This window comes from Argentina silus, assembly GCF_951799395.1.
Source record: "Argentina silus genome assembly, chromosome: 5".
Taxonomy (NCBI): domain Eukaryota; kingdom Metazoa; phylum Chordata; class Actinopteri; order Argentiniformes; family Argentinidae; genus Argentina; species Argentina silus.
The window spans coordinates 10,473,622-10,496,776 of record NC_139659.1 but is presented as its reverse complement, the minus strand read 5'-3'; the positions used below and the strand labels follow the sequence as shown (position 1 = coordinate 10,496,776).

General features: G+C 48.2%; 1 protein-coding gene across 1 annotated transcript; it reads left to right on the top strand.

The window, feature by feature from the left end:
* Positions 1-1,510: 1,510 nt before the first annotated feature.
* camsap1a (calmodulin regulated spectrin-associated protein 1a) lies at positions 1,511-21,775 on the top strand (the record flags this gene model as incomplete). The annotated part of the gene is made up of 18 exons (XM_083670011.1): positions 1,511-1,673; positions 7,976-8,238; positions 10,401-10,562; positions 10,675-10,755; positions 12,323-12,464; positions 12,702-12,841; positions 12,979-13,075; positions 13,201-13,333; positions 13,473-13,567; positions 13,758-13,842; positions 14,086-16,621; positions 16,931-17,067; positions 17,214-17,428; positions 17,710-17,772; positions 19,301-19,388; positions 19,494-19,618; positions 19,725-19,843; positions 20,161-21,775. 18 exons carry the CDS (start codon positions 1,511-1,513, stop codon positions 20,449-20,451), a joined length of 4,935 nt encoding a protein of 1,644 aa, XP_083526137.1. The 3' UTR covers positions 20,452-21,775.
* Between the last annotated feature and the right edge of the window lie 1,380 nt (positions 21,776-23,155).

Here is a 23,155-nt window from a genome sequence, read left to right as displayed (position 1 = left end):
GTGATGGGAGTCTGTTCCACCTTCTGAAAAGTGACGTCATTGTCATCTACTTCTGACTAAACTACCTGGACCAGCGACTTCTGATTACCCCCCCCCACACACACACTGTGTGCGTTTTCCATTTCCTCCACTAGATGGCATACTTTATCGTAGGACAAGGGTGCCTGTCTGCGAGAGATTTATTTCTGTGTCTGCTATAAAATATGGACATAGGATGTCTGCATGCAATTTGAAAAGAAATTTATTTCAAAATGAGTATGAAAACACCTCTCCTTGTAGTTCTGTTCCAGTTTAACCAGCATGATGGAGACAGTTTACAGCACTAGAAACGAGTCGATAGATGTTTACAGTTTTAATTACACATATGCATTTACATGGATGACGATAGTGTTGATAAAGACTGCACTACAGAAGTTAATTCATTCACACTTGAACTGTTGAACTTGCATAATATGTTAGAAAAGCAGCATGCAAATATGGTCCCCTGCAAAAAGGCTCATATTCACACACATTAAGGCATTATCCTCCCCTCATACACACACACACACCTCTCATTTTCTCTCTCTCTCTCTCTCTCTACGCAGGCGTATGGCGCTCCCAGCAACTGCTGCTGCTGGCTTGCAGTTGAGGTGAAAAATAATACAGACGTCCCCATAGAGACGAACGCATACAACGGGACTGCCAAGAATGCGGGATTCTCCCTCATTCATTCAGTGGCAATGACTGACATCAGTGATTGACGGCTGAAAATAATCAAACAGGCGAAAAGATAGACCTTCAGATTATTATACCTAATTAGATTTTTTCCTTGGACGTGCCCTGACCCTCTCCCGTTGCAGTTGTCATGTAGCCAAAGGCCGCATTTGATTGGATTGTGTTGCTGGGTGGGGAGGGAGGACGAGCAGGAGTCCTCCGTTATTTCACCGTTAGCTTCGGTGAATCCGATATTGTTTGTCTTTTTAATTGAGGATTAAATCGTTATTGATCAAAGCTGGATTGTGGATCGCTTGAGAATTTAAAGGTAATGTTTTTTCATATGAAATGTATCAACTGTCCAATGACTGTTTAATATATTGGCTATAGGCTAGCTGTCACCTTTCTTCGTGGCAAGCTGAGCAGCTAGCAGAAAGCTAGCTACCTAGCTAGGTCTTGTCATAGGCAGAGCCTGGCTACTAACGAGCTAATTAAGGCAGTGGATATATGATATTCTGTAGTATTTAACAAACGCGATAAAAGCGATAACATGTCAATGTTTTATTGACCAACAAGACACATCGACTTGTTTTCCTGAGGTGGGCGTTTCATTCATGAGCCGTTGCCATCTCAGTCTCTCTGTGTTAGCTAGTGGCGGGTGCTGCTAGATAGCTTTATTCATTAGCTAACATAGTATATTAAATAATGATGTAACTAGAGCTAATGCTGTGTAGCAGACTAATGTTATTCATTGATAAATGCCAAATATCACAGTATGCCTAACCAGAGGTGATATATCTGTTATGTTTGGTGCAGGATGGATGTAGTCGTATGTGCTGGCGGGGACAGCACCCGGAGGAAAGCAGATTCGGCAGGTGAGGGAGGGACCATGGAGATTGTGCCTCTGGACCTGTACGACTCCGCCAGGGCAAAAATAGATGCAAATCTTCGCTGGCTATTAGCGAAAGCTTACGGTATAGGTGAGTATCTGTCTTATGTACGACCTTAATCTGATTGAAGTAAAAATGTGATTCGATTGTACCCATCACACTACACACACATCTTCCTGTAGTACTAAGCCTAGCTGTTTTGTGACACACTGAGATGGAATTAGATCTGCGTGAATGTCATAAGCTTGCGAATTGAGGGCTCCTGTCTGTGATGCTTTTTGCATTACGTTATTGTCTAGCCCTCTGTCAGGCCCAGGTGTGTGTGTGTGTGTGTGTGTGTGTGTGTGTGTGTGTGTGTGTGTGTGTGTGTGTGTGTGTGTGTGTGTGTGTGTGTGTGGGGGGGGGGTCTTATGTAGACACCTTGGTCTTGTTGAGTCATGGAATATTCCCAGGTTCAGGTTAAACCCCTCCTGGTCATCCAATTAGATACTGTGCTGGCCTGTATCTTCCCTTATTTGTGTGTGGGTGGGAGAGAGAACAATAATTAAAGCATTATGAGGATATACTCTTACCACACTAAGTTCAGTGTGTTTAAATGTCAGAAGGAGAGGTCAGTCTGTTCAGTGTGTTTGAAGGATGTTTAGCCTGTGTGTCAGATAGTAGGGCATCATCACACATGGCTGTGATTACCACACCCATCGGAGTTGTGTGTGTGATATTTGTAATGGAAAACTGGTAGCCTAATTGAAATGGAAATCATTCACACACATTTTCTTTTGTCCTTAAACTGGCCTGGAAATGATTGAACCCCCCCTGTTCATTTAGACCTACACACTTATTGGCTAGTGGCTAAAACACACACACACACACACACACATATATACAAATACAAACACATGGCTTTTCGAGGAGTAGAAACGGCAACAACAGGGGGTTGTTCCTAGATCACTACTGTGGGTTAGCTGCACAGATAAGTATTATATGAAGCCATACTGTAGTAGATCACATCATTGATGGCCACAGTGAGTGGCATAGCAGCAGCTGATCAGGGGTGAGAGCATGGATGGGAGGTTAGGATGATCAAGAGTTAGGGCAACACCAGAGGCATAGAATAGGCTTGGCCAGACACGAGACACCCTCTTCCAGGACCATGGTTGACTGTCCAACTGTAGGAATTCATCAGATGACTCAGTGGATATAAAGTCAACTATGGAGCAGCAACAGCATTTATTGTTATGTTGTCTAATGTAGATCGTTAGTGATGGACAGACGTGTAATGCATCTAATGGACAAGGAAGGTAATTGTAAAAGCTGCATTAGGTCTCTCTCTCTCTCCCTGTCTCTCTCTCTCTCTCTCTCTCTCTCTCTCGACAGACATCCCTCATACCCCGCCTGTCCCACTCTAATCCCTGGCTGCTCACTGACACAGGGCTAACCCAGGACTGGAAACTAGGGGGGTTCAGTTCAGGGCATGACATGACATTTTTCCTAAGCCTGTTTTTATGTTCCAATGGATCAATATATTGTTTTCTGGGAGGGGTGCTGATGAGTGCACTGAGGACAACAGAAACACAGATGTGTCTCGCTGTTGTGGGATCCATACTTAATAATCAGTACTGTGGTCACTGTCCTGTCCTGGTGTCTGTGGTCAGCAGGGAGAGGATCCCAGGACACGTTCATCTGTTCCAGATCTTACAGAAGCTGACAGCTTCTCATTCCTTTGAATAGGAGGCCTAAGCCCAGCTTGTGCAATGCCAACCCTGCTGTAACAATAATGTTGAAAAGATCACCATTGAAATTGTTGTGTGTGATCCTTGTTGTGTGTGATCTCTCTCAGACATATCACTTCACACAGTAGGCTACCCTTTCTCTCGGTTTTGCCCCTTGTCATTGGAGGAAGGTGTGTGGCCTATACTAGCATCACAGCTAATGGAACATGTCCTTTGTGACCCAGTTGACCCATTTCCTGCTGCATACAGTATGTAGCACTTCCTCCCTCAGGGAATGAATTTTTTAACATGAACGCGTAGCCTGCTATTGCTCACGGGTGTGAACTCTGCTTGTGTAATACCTCACTACACAGGTTGTGGGAGGTCTGATGAGGTGTCTGCTGCTACACTGAACTGCACTTGTCCTCTGATGCTATGAATATCTGGGGCGGGCATTCCCCTTGGTTGTGTCATAGTGTGTGTGTGTGTGAGATTGTGTGTCAGAGGTCAGCTGGCCCTCTTGTGATCAGCCCAGTCTCCCTGACTCAGTCATCAGTGGGGCCCCCCTAGAGAGAGAGAGTTTACGGTTGGGTCTTTCCTCTCTGTCTCCTATTAACTGGGCCTGATGTATTCTGCCCTGCGGCTGTTACCGCCTGCCTGTCTGAGCTGCTACAGTACAGGACGACTGGACCCACTCAGATCCTGGATTGGCTCAGCTCGGGGGTCTCTCAGCAGATGCACTCCATGTATTCTTAAGCCCCACCCGTACATGAGTCTGCCTTGGTGGTGTTGCTTCAGTTCACTGCTGTGAAATAGAGGCTGTAGGCACGTACACAATGTGTGAATTTTCTCTGAGTAGATTCAACAGGATCGGTGTGAAAGCAAGTGTTAGAACTCCTCACGCCTCCAATGTGTGAATAGTGTCCAGGCTCATACAGAGATGTGGGAAGCATTTTGCGGTGTTTAACCATTTCTGTCAAGATATGCCAATGTGATGATAATGGATTTTTCAAAGGAATTGAGGACTGCCTTTTTATTTTGCTCAACAATATGGGAAGACGTGTGATGTCTAATGATTAACAACCTTCAGCCACACTCTAAGAAAGAACATGGCCACCACCATGCTCACAGCCAGAATGTACATTAGCACATCATCTGTTGTGTTGATCAGACCCAGAGTAAGGCCTATCCATCTGATTAGTCGCCATTATCTAACAGTCAATGGCTCAGGGTTTCAGATCCTCACAATGAACATCACACCATCACCTTTTCCCTTGCTAGATTCCTGCTGTGTCTAGCCTAATCTGATTGGCTCAACCTGACGTCAGCGGGTTAGGGTTAGGGACACTGAGCAGGGAGCCTTGGGTTAAGAAGTTTGTTGACAACTTCTCATTACTTTGAATAGGAGGCCGAAACCCAGATTGTATACCCAGATGGAAGAGATCATCATTGAAATGTTGTGTGTGACACCAGGATACCTGCTCTGACTCTGAGAAGACTAGTGTCAATGCATCTGCCTCTGTCTTGTAGCTCTGTCCTGGCTCATGCACTGGCCCTTCTGCCTCTAGCCTTTTCTCAATTGTTAGGAACACGACTCCTCGCGTCCTCTCCTCTGTCCTCCCCACTCTCGTCGTCCTCAAAAAGCATCGGAGCAGAATATGTAAGGGGAAGAGCCTAGATCTTCTCCTCCAGTACGTTTTCAGTGGAGGACCGAAGAGAGGATGCGAGGAGTCAACTGAGAGAAGGCTTCAGGCGCTGTGTGTTGTCCCTTCTTGAAGGGTTGGTCAGCTGAGAGGTCCCAGGAGTCAAACCAGTCTTATAGGATTAGGCTGCAGCCCAAGCTCAACAAAGCTCCTGGTCAAACCGTTTGTCTGTTTACTGTAAACAGTACTAACTTACCATCCACACAGGACCTCAAATCACATCTTTCTGTATTGACGCTCTGTATTGCTTATGAAGCTCAAAAAGAGAAATAGTTTTGAATGAAAAGGCTATCATTCCTGCGGGAGCGTGGCTTGATATAAAGCCTGATTAAAGATGGAATCCCCCTCTCTCCCCCATCAGAGCCCCTGCCTGCCTGAGTGTCAGGGTGATCTGCAGAGCACCTCAGATGAGTCTGACCTCTTGTCTGCTCGGAGAGGAGAGGAGAGGAGAGGAGAGGAGAGGGCTGCTGCTGGAACAAAGGCTTTCCCCAGGCTCTCTCCTCACAAACCTCCTCACAATCCCTAAAACTCTTAGGGATCAGGTGGGGCGGCATTAACAAGGGAGTTCGCTCTGTGGTTAAAGACCAGACCCCACCTGCCCACACACACACACGTAATAACAGGGTCCAGTGAGCAGCAGGGTGTGTGTGTGAGAATGTGTGTGAGAATGAGTGCGAGTGAGAGAGAGAGACCCCCCCCCGCCTTAGGCCTCCTCCATACCCACCTCACCATTCTGCCACTGCTCATCAACGTCTCCTGGGCAACCAGGGTGGGGAGCAGAGGACAGCGGCTTCCCCTCCTGTGGGGGGGGAGGGGAGAGTAGAGGAGAGAGATGGGGGGGGGGGGGCTATGGGAGGTGGGGCATGCAGAGCGAGAGGGCGGGCGAGAGAGAGAGAGAGAGGTTGTAGGCAGGGTGGGACTTGGCCAGGCTGCCTGTGTGGGCAGATCTCACTAGTGGGCAGTCAGCTGTAGTGTTAATCAGGGCCTCCTCTGGAGTGTGTCCAACTCCTCTGTCTGAGTGTTTCCTCATGGGCTCGTTATTGTGCCCCTTCATCACTGTCAGCACCTTCTGTTGATGCCAGGGAAATGAAAACTGACACCATTATCTCTCCAGCTAGCTTGGTCTCTTGTGTAACCGATGATGAGGAGCAGTGAAAGTATCATCAAGCTTATCTCGTGGTGACAATAGCAAGCACACATGAGCGACTGCTGAGTGGAGTGACACTGCTAGCACTGTGCTGCTAACTTCAGCCTGAAGACAGCGCCGACCTCTCTGTCACCGCCTGTGTTATACCAACTATAAGCTGTAAGCTAAAGCTATGTAGGTGTTGCGAGGGTTTAGCGCTGGATTAGCATGGGGGGGGGGGTGGTGGGGTATAGTTAGATCTGACGTTGTCTAGAACACCGGAGAGGGTGGGGTGGGGGGGGAGGTTCTAGATCAGGGATGGGGCAGTGACACTAAGCCTCGCTCTGTGACTTTAGATCACATCCTCTTAGTAGTGTCTGGGTTGGTTGGCACGCTGTTTACTCACTGACGTGAGGCTAATGCCCCTCTGCACAGGCCTCCAGCCACCGATGGCCACTTAGCCTGGCTAAACCCTGTCAGTCACACGGAGGAGCTGCTTATGTAACAGGCTGTTGATGTACAGTTGAATGACATGAATAACTGTGTAATTAGCCTTTGTGACAGTACTAGTGTGTGTATGTATGTGTATGTGTATATATATATTATTGGTGTTGTAGGGGTGGATAGGCGTAGATAGGTGGGGTATTCTGGTGACCCATTGTGAGTCCACTGTAGACCCAGTCTGGTCTGGTACACCTAGATGAGCTTCTCTGTGTCTGATAACAACACTATTCTAGTTCTGCTTTATCTTTTATAGGAAAGCCTAGACGCCTGGGGCATAAGGCCAAAAGTGGCACTAACAGAGAGAGAGAGAGAGAGGGAATAAAAGATATACAATAATCTAATCTAGGTTGGAGCTGTATGGATGCAGAGCAGAGCTAGTCTGCATCTTAGCATCATTCATTCTGGATTGACAGTAATGCTTAGCTGCATCATGATACTGCAGTGTGTGGGTGTGGGTGGGTGTATGAGTGTATGTGTTAGGGCTGTATATTTTAGTGGGAGATGCAGTAAATGATGTTGTGTGTATGTAGGCCTGCCCATGTGAGACTGGCTAAGTTACTGTGGTGTACTGTATGTAGGCATGCCACTGACTAGACCGACATCATTGCACACATAGTGCTGTGTCATCTGAGAGCTTTGCCCTTCTGTGAGTATCTGTTACAAGAGAGAGAGAGGGAGCAGAGAGAGGGAGAGGAGAGGAGAGGAGAGCAGAGGGAGTGAGAGGAGAGGAGAGGAGAGAGAGAGGAGAGGAGAGAGAGAGAGCAGAGGGAGTGAGAGGAGAGAGAGAGAGAGCAGAGGAGAGAGAGAGAGAGCAGAGTGAGAGGAGAGGAGAGGAGAGCAGAGGGAGACGAGAGAGAGAGAGAAAAGAGAGAGAGACGAGAGAGAGAGAAGAGCATTCTGGGCTGTTTGCTTCCATCAATCAGCGAGGCGCCATCCTGCCAGGCCAACACAGCAGGTTGTTACAGGAGCTGTGATCTGACAGTTGTGCTTCTGTATGTCCCTACCCAGCTAACAACAATGGTCACGGATGCAGCCAGGGGCCCACAATACACATTGGGTGAAAGGTTAGAGAAGTTGTAGTCCTTATACCTCCATTTACAGTGTGGGCGCTGCTCTGAAGTCACTTACCCCCCCGCACACCTACTGACCTGTCCTCCTGTCTCCAGTGCATCTGATTCTGTCCTACACTATATTCCTTCTGACCTCGAAAAAAATCTGCAATGATGTTGCCTACATCTGTATTTTATCGTTATCATAGACCGATGGCTTTTTCACCGATATGTAGTCAGTGACATCTCTATATTTATAACCAAGCTAATGCTTCCCTCCCTCCCTCCCTCCCTCCTCCAGACCACATCCCAGAGGACCTGCGGGACCCCTTCTACACAGACCAGTATGACCAGGAGCACATCAAGCCCCCCATCATCCGCCTGCTGCTGTCCGGGGAACTCTACTGCCGCGTGTGTGGCCTCATCCTGAAGGGGGAGCAGGCTGCCTCTCTGAAGACCCACCTGTCAGTCATCCAGGCCCTCTCCCGCAAGGGCATCTACGTCCAAGAGAGTGACAACACACCTGTCTCTGACGACGACCTCAGTGGTGCCCCCGTCAAGATGGTGAGGAGTGGAGACCTCAGTCGACTGCCTGGGGTGGAGGGAGGTTTGGTGCGAGTGTAAACAAACTGTGTGTGTGTGTGTGAAAGTGAAATATTTTGGTCCTTTGTATTAAGTGTTTGATTGTGGAACAAGTGTGTGTGTGTGTGTGTGGTCTTTCTTTTGAATTGTATAAAGCTCTCTTTTTTGTTGTGGTCATCCTATGAGTCCAGAAGCAATGCCTGGTAGTGAGTACCAGCAGCTCGGTAAATCTGCCGCGCGACAGTACAGTAGCAGTATTGTTACTTCTGTCAGCAGTAGGGGAGAGATGGGTGCAGGGAGACCATCTGCTCTCACCCTGCTGGGTCTGTCCTCCGGCCAAATTGGCATCACACACACACACACACACACACCAGCACTGTGTGTGTAGGCATGGTGTGTGTATAAGCAAGCCACCAGCCCATATGCTAGCCAGCGCACCAACAAATGAATCAAGGAAATGTGATTTACAGTGTTTATCCTGGCAGTCGTGGTAATGACAGAGGGAGCCTATGTGTTAATACCACGGCTGGAGCTTTGTGCGGCTGGCGTCGGCGCTCACGGCTTTCATTGTTATTGGTGTGGATATGAGGAATTCGGCCAATGGCTTACCGCTCAGACATTCTGCTCTGTGAATGACCTCCGAGGGGCAGAGTTAGCACTGAACAGAGACACACAGTGGTGAAATGTCAACAGTACTACCGATGTCTTGCAAATTACTGTACAGGACCAGTTCACTGACAGGCTACGTAAGGACAGTGAATAGTGGTAGTGTTGTTGCGTGTCTGGCTGCAGCCCTGATTGAGTTTTGGCAGTGAGTCACACACATGCTGATGCTCTCTCTATTCTACTCTCTCAGATCGATAGTCCCATTTTTGGACCCTGTCGCGTGTGCTGTCTGCTGCTGCCAGGATCAATTCTGTCCTTGGGTGGACCAGCCGGCCCTCTGAAAATCCCCAGCAGACTAGGAGAGAGATGTATTGGCCAATTGGGGCATCATCAGATGTGATGAGCTCAACAGCAGGCTAATTAGAGCATCACATGGGAAAATGACATGAGCGGTGCCATGACTGATTCCTGTTTCCATCCGTGCACCTCCCAATCTGTGTGTGGGTGTGTGTGTTGCTGATGAGTTGCTCAGTTGACAGTTTGGACAATGTTTTTGTAATAGGCTAGATGATGATAATTGAAAATTCTGTGTATTTCAGTGTATTTTGGGGTGTCTTGCGGAGTGTGGCATGTCTTGTGGTTGTGTGTCGTGTAGCACTTGGTGCCCTCTGCTATCAGTGTGTCAGGTCATGTTGATTAGATTAGATTAGATTCAACTTTATTGTCATTGTGCAGAGTACAAGTACAGAGACAACGAAATGCAGTTGGCCAGGTGTCAGCCCCCCCCCACCAGGGACGCTAGGACACAGTGAGCTCCAAATATACGTGCTGTGGAGGCAGGAAGAGCAAGAACCTTTGCAGCCTCTTACAAATCTACAAGTCAAAAGACCGAACAAAGATCCACTTACAACGATCCACTTTGGATTGAAATCTTGTTGCAATAAAGGTGGTGTGTGGGAGGTGAAAACAACACAACTTTGACACTGAACACACAACCAGTCCTTCAGATTGGAAGCCGGTTTCTGGGTAAAGTCTCCAGCTCAACTACGCCCTGCTTCCATGGTAACGCACTGATGAAAGAGTTCTCTCTTTTGATTGGCTTGTCACTACTTGCCTGAGAGAGCAGTAGTATCACATACTAGATACTGTTATGGCTGGAAGAATGTTTGCTTTATTTGCGTTACGATCTGTCCCTTGATGGTGCAATTCTTAGTAATGTCTCCCCACCACTCTCTCTGTCACCATGTTTGGTGGTAAGTTGGTTTTTATGGAGTGTATTTTTAAACAGGCCTGTCTTTGACCTGTGACGATGACTCATTTGAGGAATTCCTACCCCAGGACTTGTAGAGCTTGCTTTGTTCAGGGATTAAGCTTAGCCTGCTGAATCGGGTCACACTTCGGGTTAGATGTCACTAACCCTTTGAAGATTTGAGGCTGTTTTGAGAGCAAAGGGAGGCCCTACCCAGTATTAGTATAATGTTCCTAATAAAGTACTCAGTGAGTGTATATCCATAATATCACCTCTCGTCTGTGTGCAGAGCTCCCACATCCCTCTGATTGATGCTCTGATGATGGCCTACACCGTGGAGATGATCAGCATAGAGCGGGTGGTGTCAAGTGTCAAACGCTTCTCCACCTTCAGTGCCTCCAAGGAGCTGCCCTTTGACCTGGAGGACGCCATCGTGTTCTGGATCAACAAGGTGAGCCGTGCCTGTGTGTGCCTGTGTGTGCCTGTGTGTGCCTGTGTGCGCCTGTGTGCCTGTGTGTGTGTGTGTGTGTGCGCGCGTGCGCTGACCTGTGTCTATCCCTTAGGTCAATATGAAGATGAGGGAGATCACAGAGAAAGAACTCAAAATTAAGCAACATCTGCTGGAGTCCCCAAGCCACCCAAAGGTAATAAACCCCCCCCCCCCCCCCCTTTCTATCTCTCTTTGTTTCTCTCCTCTCTTTCTCTCTCTGGGGGTCTCTGCACGGTTTATGGGGTTGTCCAATCCAATACCAGTTTGCATAATTCTCATCTTAGAGTAGTCCTCATTACCGTATGCATGTGTGATCAGATCTCTCTCCGTAGTCTAACCGTGAAGTGTGGATCTGATCCCTTGTAACTGCATCTTCTGACCTGTCTGCTGCTCTTCCTGTTTGTGTCTCCCTAAACTCCTTCCCTTGCCTCTTGGATAGTCTCCCTCCAAATGGTATTGGAAGCTTGTACCTGTAAGTGCAACAGCTAGCTTCTCCTTTGTCTGTGTGAGTCTGTGGGGTGTTTATTTGTGTGTGTGTAAGGGTTGTACAACACTTGAGTTGAGTTGTGCAGCCCTGATTAACGGCAGCATTTCAGAAGGGGCTCGCTGACACAGTCGCAGTGCCCCCTGGTGGCTGAAGTGCACCATGTACACACAGAGACACTGCAATAGACTTTCTCTTGCATGCTGTCCATGTGGCAACTCCCCTCTGACTGCAGAGTCACTGTGTCCCAGTGGAGCTGTTGAATGAAAGCTCTGTCTGTCTGTCTGTCTGTCGGTCTCTGTCTGTCTTTGTGGGGACTCCCAGTCTTCTGCTTTGGAATGGCCGGGGTAAAGTGGGACTAACACAATGGCTGCCTTTCTTCTCCTGACTCACTGTCCATAAAGCAGCCTGTGAGCGACGATGTGTCCACATGGCTCAAGTCCATAACCCCCTTCCGCCTCATTCATCTGACCCATCTCACTCACACATACCCCTCCCATGTCTCTCTCCTCCCCAGCCTGATCTCATGCATGCGCTGGCCCATTGCTTGCTGGAGCCAGAGGAGTTCTCTCGCGTGGTAACGTACACTCCATTAACACGCCCCTTTCACCCTATTTTAACCTCCTCCCCTCCAATGCCTTCCATACTCCCTTCCATACTCAACATTCACCACTAGTCACTAGTCTCACCAGTCATATACAGTCCATCTACTGTGGACTAGATAGTACATAACAGAGCTTTAGTAGTGAGTGTTAGCTTTGCATCTCATAGCTTGAGTGCATCTCTCTCTCTCTCTGATTTGTAGCTCAGACTATGTAACTGACTCCATGATGATGTTGTTGTTATCGTCTAATAGATCGATAAAGAATAAATTGGCAAAGTTAAATAGAGCTAAATAGAGCCATTAAAATCTGCTGTGTCACTGGCAGGAGCTGCCAAGCAGACGCCCACGTGTGTGTGTGCGCGTGTGAGCATGCGTGTGAGGCTGTGAGTGTGTGTATGTGAGTGTGTAAGAGTGTGTGTATGTGTCAGAGAATGTGATTGTGCATCTCTGTGGGAGGGAGATGGATATAGCATGGAGCTGCTTTTTTAGTTAATTGAATAAAGCCCCCTGAGGCATGACAGAAAATGCCTCATCAATTGAGAATAGGAAGCTGTGTGTGTGTGAAAGTAGACCTGTTCATTCTAAATAGACTATAACGCTTTCTAGGCTGACCTATGACCTCTCTGTGTGTAGGTGCGTTACCGTAGAGACCACCTCTCCGGGCGGACGCTGCAACACTTCCCCCTGCTGGACGACCTCATGAAGGACGTGTGTGACGGCACCGCCCTGCTGGCCGTGGTTCACTTCTACTGCCCTGAACTCATGAGGCTAGAGGGTAGGAAAGAATGCCAACATATGGTGTCCACTCACCAACACAACTTAAAAAAACTAGTAGTGCATTTGTGACATTCAACATTCAGCCTGAAGGAGTGGAATAAGCAACAGAGGCACTCAACCTAAGCATGATATCTTGGCTCCTACGGTCATTCTAGTGAAGTGACACTACAGTATGTGTGATGGGAGGTTAGCTACATTAGCCTCACGCTAACCGAGCCACAATGTCTCCTCCTAGATGTTTGCCTGAAGGAGGTCCCCTCCATAGCAGACAGTCTGTACAACATCCAGCTCTTGAGGGAGTTCTCTAACGAGTACCTGGACAGAGGCTTCTACCTGCGCCCAGAGGACCTGCTGTACGCTCCCCCAGTGCTGAAGGTGAGATTCCTCTCTCTCTCTCCATCTCCTAAGTGAATCAACTCTATAATAGACCGAGTACACAACAGTCTGATGGACCCTGTCCAGTCGCAGCGATCTGACGTTGTTTCTGTGGTTTATGTGACGTCTCTCCACAGAACAACGTGATGGTCTTCATCGCCGAGCTCTTCTGGTGGTTTGAGATTGTGAAGCCAGATTTTGTCCAGCCCAGGGATCTGCAAGACATCAAAGACGGTACAGAAATGATACAGAAGAGTATATTATATCAGAGACTATTCTACACATCTGTTGCTGTCTTTACGACCTGTTCATGCTTGTTCAAGCTGTTTGATTGATGTCCTCTCCCACCACTCTCACAGTGAGATCACTGCTGCAGCCCAAGAGTTCCCGCCCCCATGTGCCCATCTCCAACGCCACCAAGCGCAGCTTCCTGGCCATGGCCGGCTCATCTGATGTCATGGCAACGTCCCTGAGCCCAGATGTCTGTAACAGGTAGGACTTGCTACTACCCCTCCGGCAGTGTGTATCTCTGTCTGTTTCTGTCTGTTTGCCTACCAGAGAGAGGTGCGTGTGTGTGTGCGTGCGTGCGTATGTATGTATGTATGTTATAACAACTGTTTTTTTCCCACAGTAGCAAAGTCAGTCCAGCGGCCAGCCCATCCCATTCGTTACTCCCCCTGAGACAGAGGCAGCAGAATGCCACCCTCCAAGAGGATGACAGCTTAGGTAAGAGGAGACAGACTCTGGTTGTGGTGGAAGACCGTGCCAATATGCTAATAGATCATAGCTGTTTATTACAAAGTTTAGCACGAAGCTAATCCCAATTTTACCCCTCGCCTCAATCCTATCGCTACTCCATAGCTATATTTCTATAGCTTTTCTCTCACTCACATTTGAATGGTTTTGTGTTTTCTAGGGCAGATGAACAGGTCAAGCTCTATGACCCGTATGGATGGTCAGGCTCAGGGGTCAATACTGGCCTGGCCAGAGAGGAGGCCCAGGTGGGTAGTCAACTACACCGGTGTTCATATACTCTTCCGTCTGCCCTTCACTTTCTACCGACACTTGAATTTGACATCTCTATTTAGAGAGATGGTTTAACTCACTAACTGCCAAAGTATTCCGGAACACTCACCACCTAGAGTGCTTTAAGTGTTCTATGTGATATTTACCGAGCAAGAATACTTTGATTGTAATGATCTTGACCCTCATCTCCCCTTCTCCGTTCTCTCTCCCCCACCCAGGCCCCTGTCCCAGCCGGTCCCCTACGCCCTGCACTTCCCCATGGAGGGAGAGGGGGACAGCGTGAGCCTGGCCCGCTCCATCAGCAAGGACAGCCTGGCCTCCAACGTCATGAGCATGACCCCCAAACACATGCTGGGGCTGCCTGGGGTCCACCTGCCGACCCGTAGGCTCAACGGGCAGGGCCTGCTGGGCCACATCCGCATCGAGGATGAGGAGAAGGAGGTGGAGGAGGAAGAGCTGGTAGCCATCATCCATCCTGCCACCCTGGCCAGACGGCACCTTGAGAGCGACATGGAGCAGGATGACCTTGAGGTCCCAAGAGTGACGTCCAGGGTGTGTGGCGCCCGCTCTCCCCTCCTTTCCCCTCACTCCCCCCTCCCTGCCCCTCACTCCCCCCTCCCTGCCCTCTGCCCAGAGACCCAGCCAGACAGCTTCTTCCTGGAGCCCCTGATGCCTGCCGTCCTGAAGCCCGCCAAAGAGAAAACCGTTAGCCTGAACAAAGAGGAGGAGAGCGGGGAGAGCAGGTCCAGAGCAGGCTTTAGGAGAGTCCCCGAGGGCCCCACCACTGCCCAGAGGAGAGGCCCTGCACCTGAACACGAGCTGAACCGCACCTTCACCCCCATCCACAGCGCAGAGCTCACCTCTGGGGCCCTCAGGCCTCCCACAGAAGGTGCTGTGGGCTCCTCTCAGCCTGCCCTGAGGCCACAGGTGGAGCCCATCTCCAGGGAGCAGTCCTGTGGCTTCTTCCTCCACCTTTCAGAGCCAGGGGACCAAACAGCTCTCAATGGACAGGTAAGGCACAGCCCCTACTCCACAGCCTGGGATGTGGGCAGGGACTCTGACTCGGAAATTGCTGATCTGGACCTGGAGGAAGACGAGGAGGAGGAGGAAGAGCAGATGGAGCTGGCCAAGGAGGTGCTGCGGAGGCTCAGGGGGAAGTGCCTGGTTGAGGGGGAGGAGGTGGGGGAGGGGGAGGGGGAGTCCGATAAACTACGCGAGGACATGAAGGTGTGTGAGCGGGAGGACAAGGAGGGGGGCAGCGGGCGCTCCAGCCCCTGTCTGAGCACTGTCTCCTGGGCCAGCAGCGCCAGCGGCAGCACCAGTGTGAGGATGACCAGCTTCGCAGAGCGCAAGCACCAGAAGATCAGCTTCCCCGACGGCTTCTCCAGCGCCAGCAGCTCCCAGAAGACCACGCCTGACGGCTCGGAGAGCGCCCCCTACCCGCTGGGAGGCTCCTGGCGCCTGAGGAGGGAGGGCAGCCCCTGTCGGCTGGGGAAGGAGGGGGCGGGGGTGGGGAAGGAGGTGGTGGCCTCGGAGCTTCTGCAGCTCCACATGCAGCTGGAGGAGCAGCGGCGCGCCATCGAGCACCAGAAGAAGAAGATGGAGACCCTGTCAGCACGGCAACGCCTGAAGCTAGGCAAAGCGGCTTTCCTGAACATTGTGAAGAAAGGGAAGAGCGACACCCTGCCACTACCCCTTAAACACCACCAGGAGGCGCCAGAGCAGACGGCCAACGGGGGCAAGGCCTTGTCCTCCCGGGACGACTCCTGTCTGGATGTTCTGAGAGGCCAGGGGAAGGGGACAGAGGGACAGGGGGACAGGGACAACAGGACACACAGTAGTGCTGTGCAGGAGGAGGTCGGGGTAGAGCCAGAAGTGGGTGAGTGCAGTCGCTCCATAGAGCTGCTGAACGAGGCCATCAGCTCCATCCAGAAGCAGATGATGCAACTGTCTCTACAGCAGGACCGTCTGATGAAGCAGAGCGTCAAGTCCCCCCCAGGAGCACCATCTAGTGGACCCCCAGCCCCTGGCATGGCCCAGACATCAACCCCTTCATCAGCCTCCTCCTCAGCCTCCACCCCGACCCCTACCCCTACCCTAACCCCCACCCCCGAGTCAAGAGTTCGCCCCGCGGTTCACTTTGTAGAGCTTGCCACGACCACCACCACCAGCGCCACTGCCGCGCCGACCCGCCGCCCCCCCAGACTGAGCTCCAGTCGCAGTCCTCGGACCAAACCCTCTGACCTCAAACTGACCAAGGAGAATGTCAGGCCAGTGTCCTCCAAGTCTGCAATCGCAGACCCCAGACCCTCCCTGGGGAGACGCTCCCCCAAAGGATGGGAGCAGGAGGGGGAGAGGAGGGGGGAGAGCTCTGCCTTTACGGTTTTTGCTGAGAGCCCTCGGGGGATAGAGAGAGGTAGCCTCAGGAGCACGACCTTCAGGGTCGGAGACGAGGACAACCTGCGTAGCTCCAGAGACGGGCCCAGCAGCAGCCTCCGAGACGGGCCCAGCAACAGCCCCGACCAGCCCCCCTCTCAGGACCCTCTTCCCCCCTGTGTGGATGAGCCTGAGGGGTGGGATGGCAGTGGCTTGGGGGGGTCAAGTAAGGAGGGTGAGGAGGCTTCCAGGGGGAAGGGTGGTCACCTGATCGAGGTGGACCTATCAGACTTGAACGGTACTGAGGAGGGGGGCTCAGACACACCAGACACCTCGGCAGATGGGGAGCAGAAGTCTGGACTGGGCTTCTTCTTTAAGGTACAATTTTATCCCAAAGAAAACAAATAACCTTTTTTTTAGCTTTAGCTTTACCATGACTGTGGGTACTGTAGGTGCTGTATTCTGATGTGTGTGTAAAACCCTGTTTTGTCTATATCAGTCCAAATACTGCTCATGTTACAATGCAAATCATTGTTATGAAGCCATACCCTAAAAGCCAATCAGCTGCCACATCTGTACCTCAACATTGAAAAGAGGATTCATTTGTGGATTAATGATGTTTTTTGTGAGCCTTTGTGTGTCCTTGGCCCGGTATTGGTCTGAGAGGTAACTGCTCCTCTCTTACAGGATGAAGAGAAGGCGGAGGATGAGATTACCAAGCGTCGCGCCGCCTTCCTCCAAAAACAACTGCGCAAGGCTGAGGAGTCGCGGCTCCGCAAACTGCAGCAGGAGGCCGACAGCGAGCTGAAACGGGATGAAGTCCGGTACAAACAAACACCATCCATTTACATTGACTATACAACTTAACAGCAAACAATACTCTAGCAAAAACCTGCAAGTGCATTTTGCCACCACATCCAGAGCTGATCATTTGATTGTGTGTGTGCGCGTGTGTTTGTGTTCATCTCAGGCGTAAAGCGGAGGAGGATCGCGTGAGAAAGGAGGAGGAGAAGGCGCGGAGGGAGCTGATCAAGCAGGAGTACCTGAGGAGAAAGCAGGAGGAGCTAATGGAGGAGCAGGGGCTGGTCAAGCCCAGGCCCAGGAGCAAACCCAGGAAAACCCGGCCAAAGTCCCTGCACCGTGGAGAGTCCAGCACTGACACCTTCTCCAAGAGATCCACCACCCGTAAGATCAGCATTACCATAGACCCCAACCAAGCCAATCTCCCCTAACTTCTCTCAATTACCCCCTCCCACCCTAAAGCACGCTGTGTGTGTTCTTGGTTAAACCCACCTCTGTGTCACACAAATACTTCTGTTTGTCTGTCTGTGTGTGTGTGTTTGTTTGTTAAACCCTCTGTCTGTTTGTGTGTCTCTGTGTGTGTTTGTGTGTGTGCACGCATGAGACTCTCTGTGCATTCTGTGTGTATATTCTGTGTTTAGCGCTCCTATGTGTGTGTCACACAGGTTATTCTCTGAGGGCGTCCATGTTGATCAGAGCCCAGGGGTCAGCAGAAGGTAGTAGGGGAGGTGAACATCTAACCTCAGTCATCTTCAGCATGACCCCACCTCCCCTCCCATAGCCATACCCCCAAACCCCCCCCTGGGAACCCTCATTAGTGGGACTGGCTGCTTTCGACTAGTTAAAGACCATCATCATCACCTGAGAGGGGAACAAGGGGGCATGGGGGTTCGAGCCATGCTGGCTGAGCCTGACCTAGTGATCAGAGAGGAATACCTTGGTTTGCAGTCTAGGAATTGACCCTGCCATTCCAGTGCCTCACACACAAGTATTCAACACATCAACAATTTTTTAATTCAACATATTTCCATTGCAGCTATTCACATGAAATTTAGAGCAGACATTGGTATTAACTCAATAAAACCTGGAGAAGCCTTTGTTTCCAATGACAGCTTCAAGACGCTTCCTGTACGAAAAAACTAATCTCTCAGTGATCAGGTGGGATTTTGGCCCATTCTTCAACACACAGTCTTTAAATCTTGAAGATTCCGGGGGCCCGCTGGGTGAATCTTGATTTGAATCTTCAGTTCCTTCCACAAATTTTCTATTGGATGCAAGTCTGGCGATTGACTAGGCCAGTCCAACACCTTTATTTTCTTCCTCTTGAACCAGTTGAGAGTCTCCTTTGCAGTATGTTTTGGATCATTGTCCTGCTGGAAGATCCACTTGCGTCTCATCCTCATAATCCTGGTGGATGGCAACAGATTCTTCTCAAGAATTTCTTGGTACATTCATCTTCCCTTCGATAATTTGGATTCCGCCAGTACCATGTGAAGAGAAACAGCCCCATACCATGATGCTTCCACCTCCGAACTTCACTGTAGGTATGGTATTTTTAGGATCATATGCAGAGCCATTTCTCCTCCAAACATGGCACGTTGTATTGTTGCCGAAAAGTTTGATTTGTCTCGTCTGACCAGACTACATTCTCCCAGTAACCTACAGGCTTCTCCAAATGTTCTGTAGCAGCTGATTCTAATTAGCACAGGTAGGAGAACTCATCAGTGGCATAAGCTGGTTTAGTGCTTTTTCTTACTGTTTTCAAGACTTTTTTCCTGTGTCATTCCACTTTATTGCGCACAGCTTTTTTTATGGGTTGGAATGTTACAATTTCTTTAGCTGTGTAGTTTTATTGAGTTAATACCAATGTCTGGTCTTAAATTTCATGTGAATAGCTGCAATCGAAATATGTTGAATTAAAAAATTGTTGATGTGTTGAATACTTATTTCCCCCCACTGTATGTGGAACTGGAATGTGGTGTTAATGCCTGTTGCCTTGCTTGCGTAAGCATGGGAGTGGTTGTGGGTCAGGAATTTGAGGTAGAATTGTAGGTTGGATATTGGTGAATTGATGTTGTTTAGTGTTTTCACATGCTGCCTTGTGCATGTGCATGAGACACTCAGGTTGAAAATGATCTATTTTAAGTTTTTTTTTTAAGGTTTTAAGGTGCACACAGAATGTTGGCTGTATTGTATTCATGCCCTATTAACCAAGTAGAGTTCTATTATATGAACTACTGTCTGTTTGGCTTCCAGCTGATCTGAGCTGTAGCCGGTTAGGCTCTACTCCTTCCCTGGCCACCGAGACCGAGAGTGTCACTTCCGGAGGGGCTGAGTCACAGAGGTGAGTGTGTGTGTGTGAGTGAGAGAGATTCACCCTGAGTGCATACTATTTGTCTCATTGAAACCGTATTAACCGGGTGTGTGTTTGTGTGTGTGTGTCTCTTAGGGCTGGGTCATTAGGGTCTGTGGAGTCTTTCCCTCTGCTAAGCAGGAACTCCAGCAGGAATATGGAGCGGGACTGGGAGAACGGATCTACAGCTTCCTCTATCACATCCACAGCAGAATACCATGGTGAGCATGAAACACACACTGTGTGTGTGTAATATATACAAATAAAAACACACACACATACATACTGTACACACACACACAGTCACTGATTCTGGTCGTGTTTCAGGTCCTAAGCTGTTTAAGGAGCCCAGTTCCAAGTCCAACAAGCCAATCATCCATAATGCCATCGCCCACTGCTGCCTGGCAGGCAAGGTCAACGAGACCCAGAAGAACAACATCCTAGAGGTTAGTTTGGCTGTGCAGGAAACACACAAGCCCATGTTTCCTGCAGTATAAGCCATCCACTGATTTGACTATATGCCGCTGTTGGGTTTTTCCCCCATTTGCCACTGTAAAGAACTTCACTTAGTTTATTTATTTTTAGTTTCCTGCCCGCAATACACTGTTTTATCTGAACGTCTGACCAGCAATATAGACAATGAGACCTCTACTGTAATCCAGGTTTACATAATGATGAAGTAGCATTTTTGGAATGGGTTTCCATGGTGACTGACCCGTTGTTTCCCCCCCCCCCACCCCACCCCCCGTCACTCTGGCCACAGGAGCTGGAGAGGTGTGAGTCCAACCACCTGTTGATCCTGTTCCGGGACGGCGGTTGCCAGTTCCGCGGCATCTACTCCTTCCATCCCGACACGGAGGAGATCATCAAGTTCATCGGCACGGGCCCAAGGAGCATCAGCCGTAAGATGATCGACAAGCTCTACAAGTACAGCTCCGACCGCAAACAGTTCACACACATCCCCGCCAAGAACGTGTCAGTGACCGTGGATGCCTTGACCATACACAACCACCTGTGGCAGATAAAGAGACCCAGCGGAAGCAAGAAGAAGTGATGAAGAGGAGGAGGAGGAAGGCTCTCCTATAGGCTCAGTCATACTACTGTTGGGCAGGATCCAATAGTCTCAGATATGTCTGGCATGTGACCTGGCTGTAGGTGTGGCCTGCTAATGACAGGGGAGTGGTCTAATGCTGTGTGGGTTTAGTATACAGTAGCCTTCTTTTATAGGTGGAGATGGTGGTCTCCATAGAGATAGATGTGATAATTTGAATGAACACCTTCCAACTGAATGCAATCTTTTAAAGGATATTATTTAGATATATTATTTATTTTTCTTTATTTCAGTTTTCTGCATGTGGCACTTTTGTTAGAAGTTTGGGGTTTATCCCGACAGAATTTTAGTTTAGCACTAAATACACTCTTCTGCAGTGGACTCTGCCCTTATGTAGTGGGGTATAGGAAGACTGACCCTTCTGAAGCTACTGAATACTACTGAAACTACAGACTACTGAAACTACAGATGGTACAGACCTCTATTATATAAACTACAACCATTACTGAAATGGTTGGCTTTGGAGTGTTCCAGTCTGGCAAAAAAAATCACTGGTACTACGGGCTCTTATTTCAATGCTTTTACCAAGAGGGAGCTTTGAACAAACTTTCTCTATTTAAATCATTTTTTAGGTACGAAAGGGATGAAAAAGACTGGTACAGTCATGTCTCGTCTTGTTTTATATGTATGAGTGTGTGGGTGTGTGTTTGTGTTTACAGGGGGTAGTTTGCGTGACTGTGTGTCTCGCTCTGAATGTGTTTACTCTTACTCTGAATTATGCTTTAAAATGTTTATCATGCAATGGATCAAGCACCACCACGGTTTCTTTCATTTAGGAGCTGTGTGCTCGTGTCATGGTGGAGAGGGTCAATCAGTGTTGTTATAGTCAGTGGGGAGGTGGTGACAGTATTTACTATATTCCAAATAAGCGCAGCGCTTCGGGTTCAGCGTATTACTTCACTGTATCTATGTAATTCAGCAGAGAACTGGCCCAAGGTAGCAAGATCCTAATGCACTGAATACTCGCTTACTACCAGAGAGACACACACACACCAAGGTCCTTCTGCTGCTCTGAGTCCTCACCAAACACTGGCATCTGATCTGAGATCAGTCGTAATGTAGCTTCTTGACCTGCACCTGCTGCCTGGAAGCTCTGGGAACAGCTCTACCGTGATTGACTGCCTCAAGCTCATTCAAGTCAAGGGAAACTACTCTGCACAATACTTGATATTATTTGCTGCATTTTGTACATTCTTGTGTAGTGTTTTTTGTACAAACTGTACATTTTATGTTTCCTAAAAGCTGACACTATTTGAGTTTATTCTGTTACAGGTTTTTAATGACTTATTTTTTGTTTTCTTTAATATATTCTACCATATATTTATTTTGAAGAGAAACACTAAAATGTACAGTAATAAATACTCCTGCTTAACTACGAGGGCTCCTTGTTTTTGTTGCACTTGATGTGTCCAGTGTGATGGTATTTCATTTGTTTATGAATGTTTCTTTTGATGCATTTGAATGTTCAGTTTTGTTTTTCAGCTAATGTTGCCAAGAACAGACCCAATATTCAGTGAATGTATTAACAATCATCGCTCAGTCCAATCACCCTCACAGAACACAAGCAACATTATTTTGTAAAGGTAGTTTCTCTACAGTACATAGCACTTTAATTCACAGACTTCATATACAGTATGAAACAATTAAAAACTTTGTGCCATTTACAGTTCATTTCAAAATGTTAATTAAAGTCAGTGATGCTGACAATTGTTTCTTCTGACAACAAATTTGGACAACTGTTATCAATGTTTTAAAACTGAGTATACTATTGTTAATGTGTTTTTACTGTGTCACCCTGTGACTGAAATGTTGATCTGAAAAAGTAATGATGTTGAGTAGCGATCAAATTACCTGAGCAAGGGGCTTTTCAGGGTATGGCACTATTTCCTGGTTCTGTTTCATTCCTTGGTTCTGTTGTCTGCCCTCTATAGGCTCAGAAATGGAAGGACAGAATAAGCAATTGGCCGGAAGCTCCATTAACTAATTGGAGGGCTATGTGTCACCATCACCATATTATTCCCACCTACTTTATCATCATTCCTAACATTATTAAAAATAAACATGGTTCAGAAAACTGCTTAATCCAAAGTCTTCTCAATAAGTTCTCGTCTGGAAGTGTTATTAAATACATTTTGTATTATTCATGAATACATGTTAAAATAGAGTTTTTGGCACAATAGTGAGTTGAAATGGCATGGTGTAGGTTTAAAGGGTTGTATTGTCAGTCTAGTGCAGAAACAGTGTCTAATCTACAACTTTATCTACTTTAATTTATGTTTTGACATTTTCATAACACCAAAAGAACACTGAAATAATCATAATAAGTTAAGTTAGCTGGACGTTTATACAATTGAATAAAGCACAATTGCAGTGGTTCAGCCTAAACATAACCCAACAATAAGCTTTGTCAATTGAATTGTAATACATCAATCCTATCCTACTGGAAATTCAATTTAGCTCTAATGCAAAAAAAATAAAGAAAAAAGATAAACTATTATCATAAATTGAGATTCAAACCATGAGAAACAGGTCAGCCTCTTGAGGAATTGTCTCTTGGGTCTCCAGTCCTTTAGTGGTACCATCAGACCCCATAGTGTGTCTCTATCAAAGGCTTCCACACTTCCTTATGACTTGACCTTCACTGAAA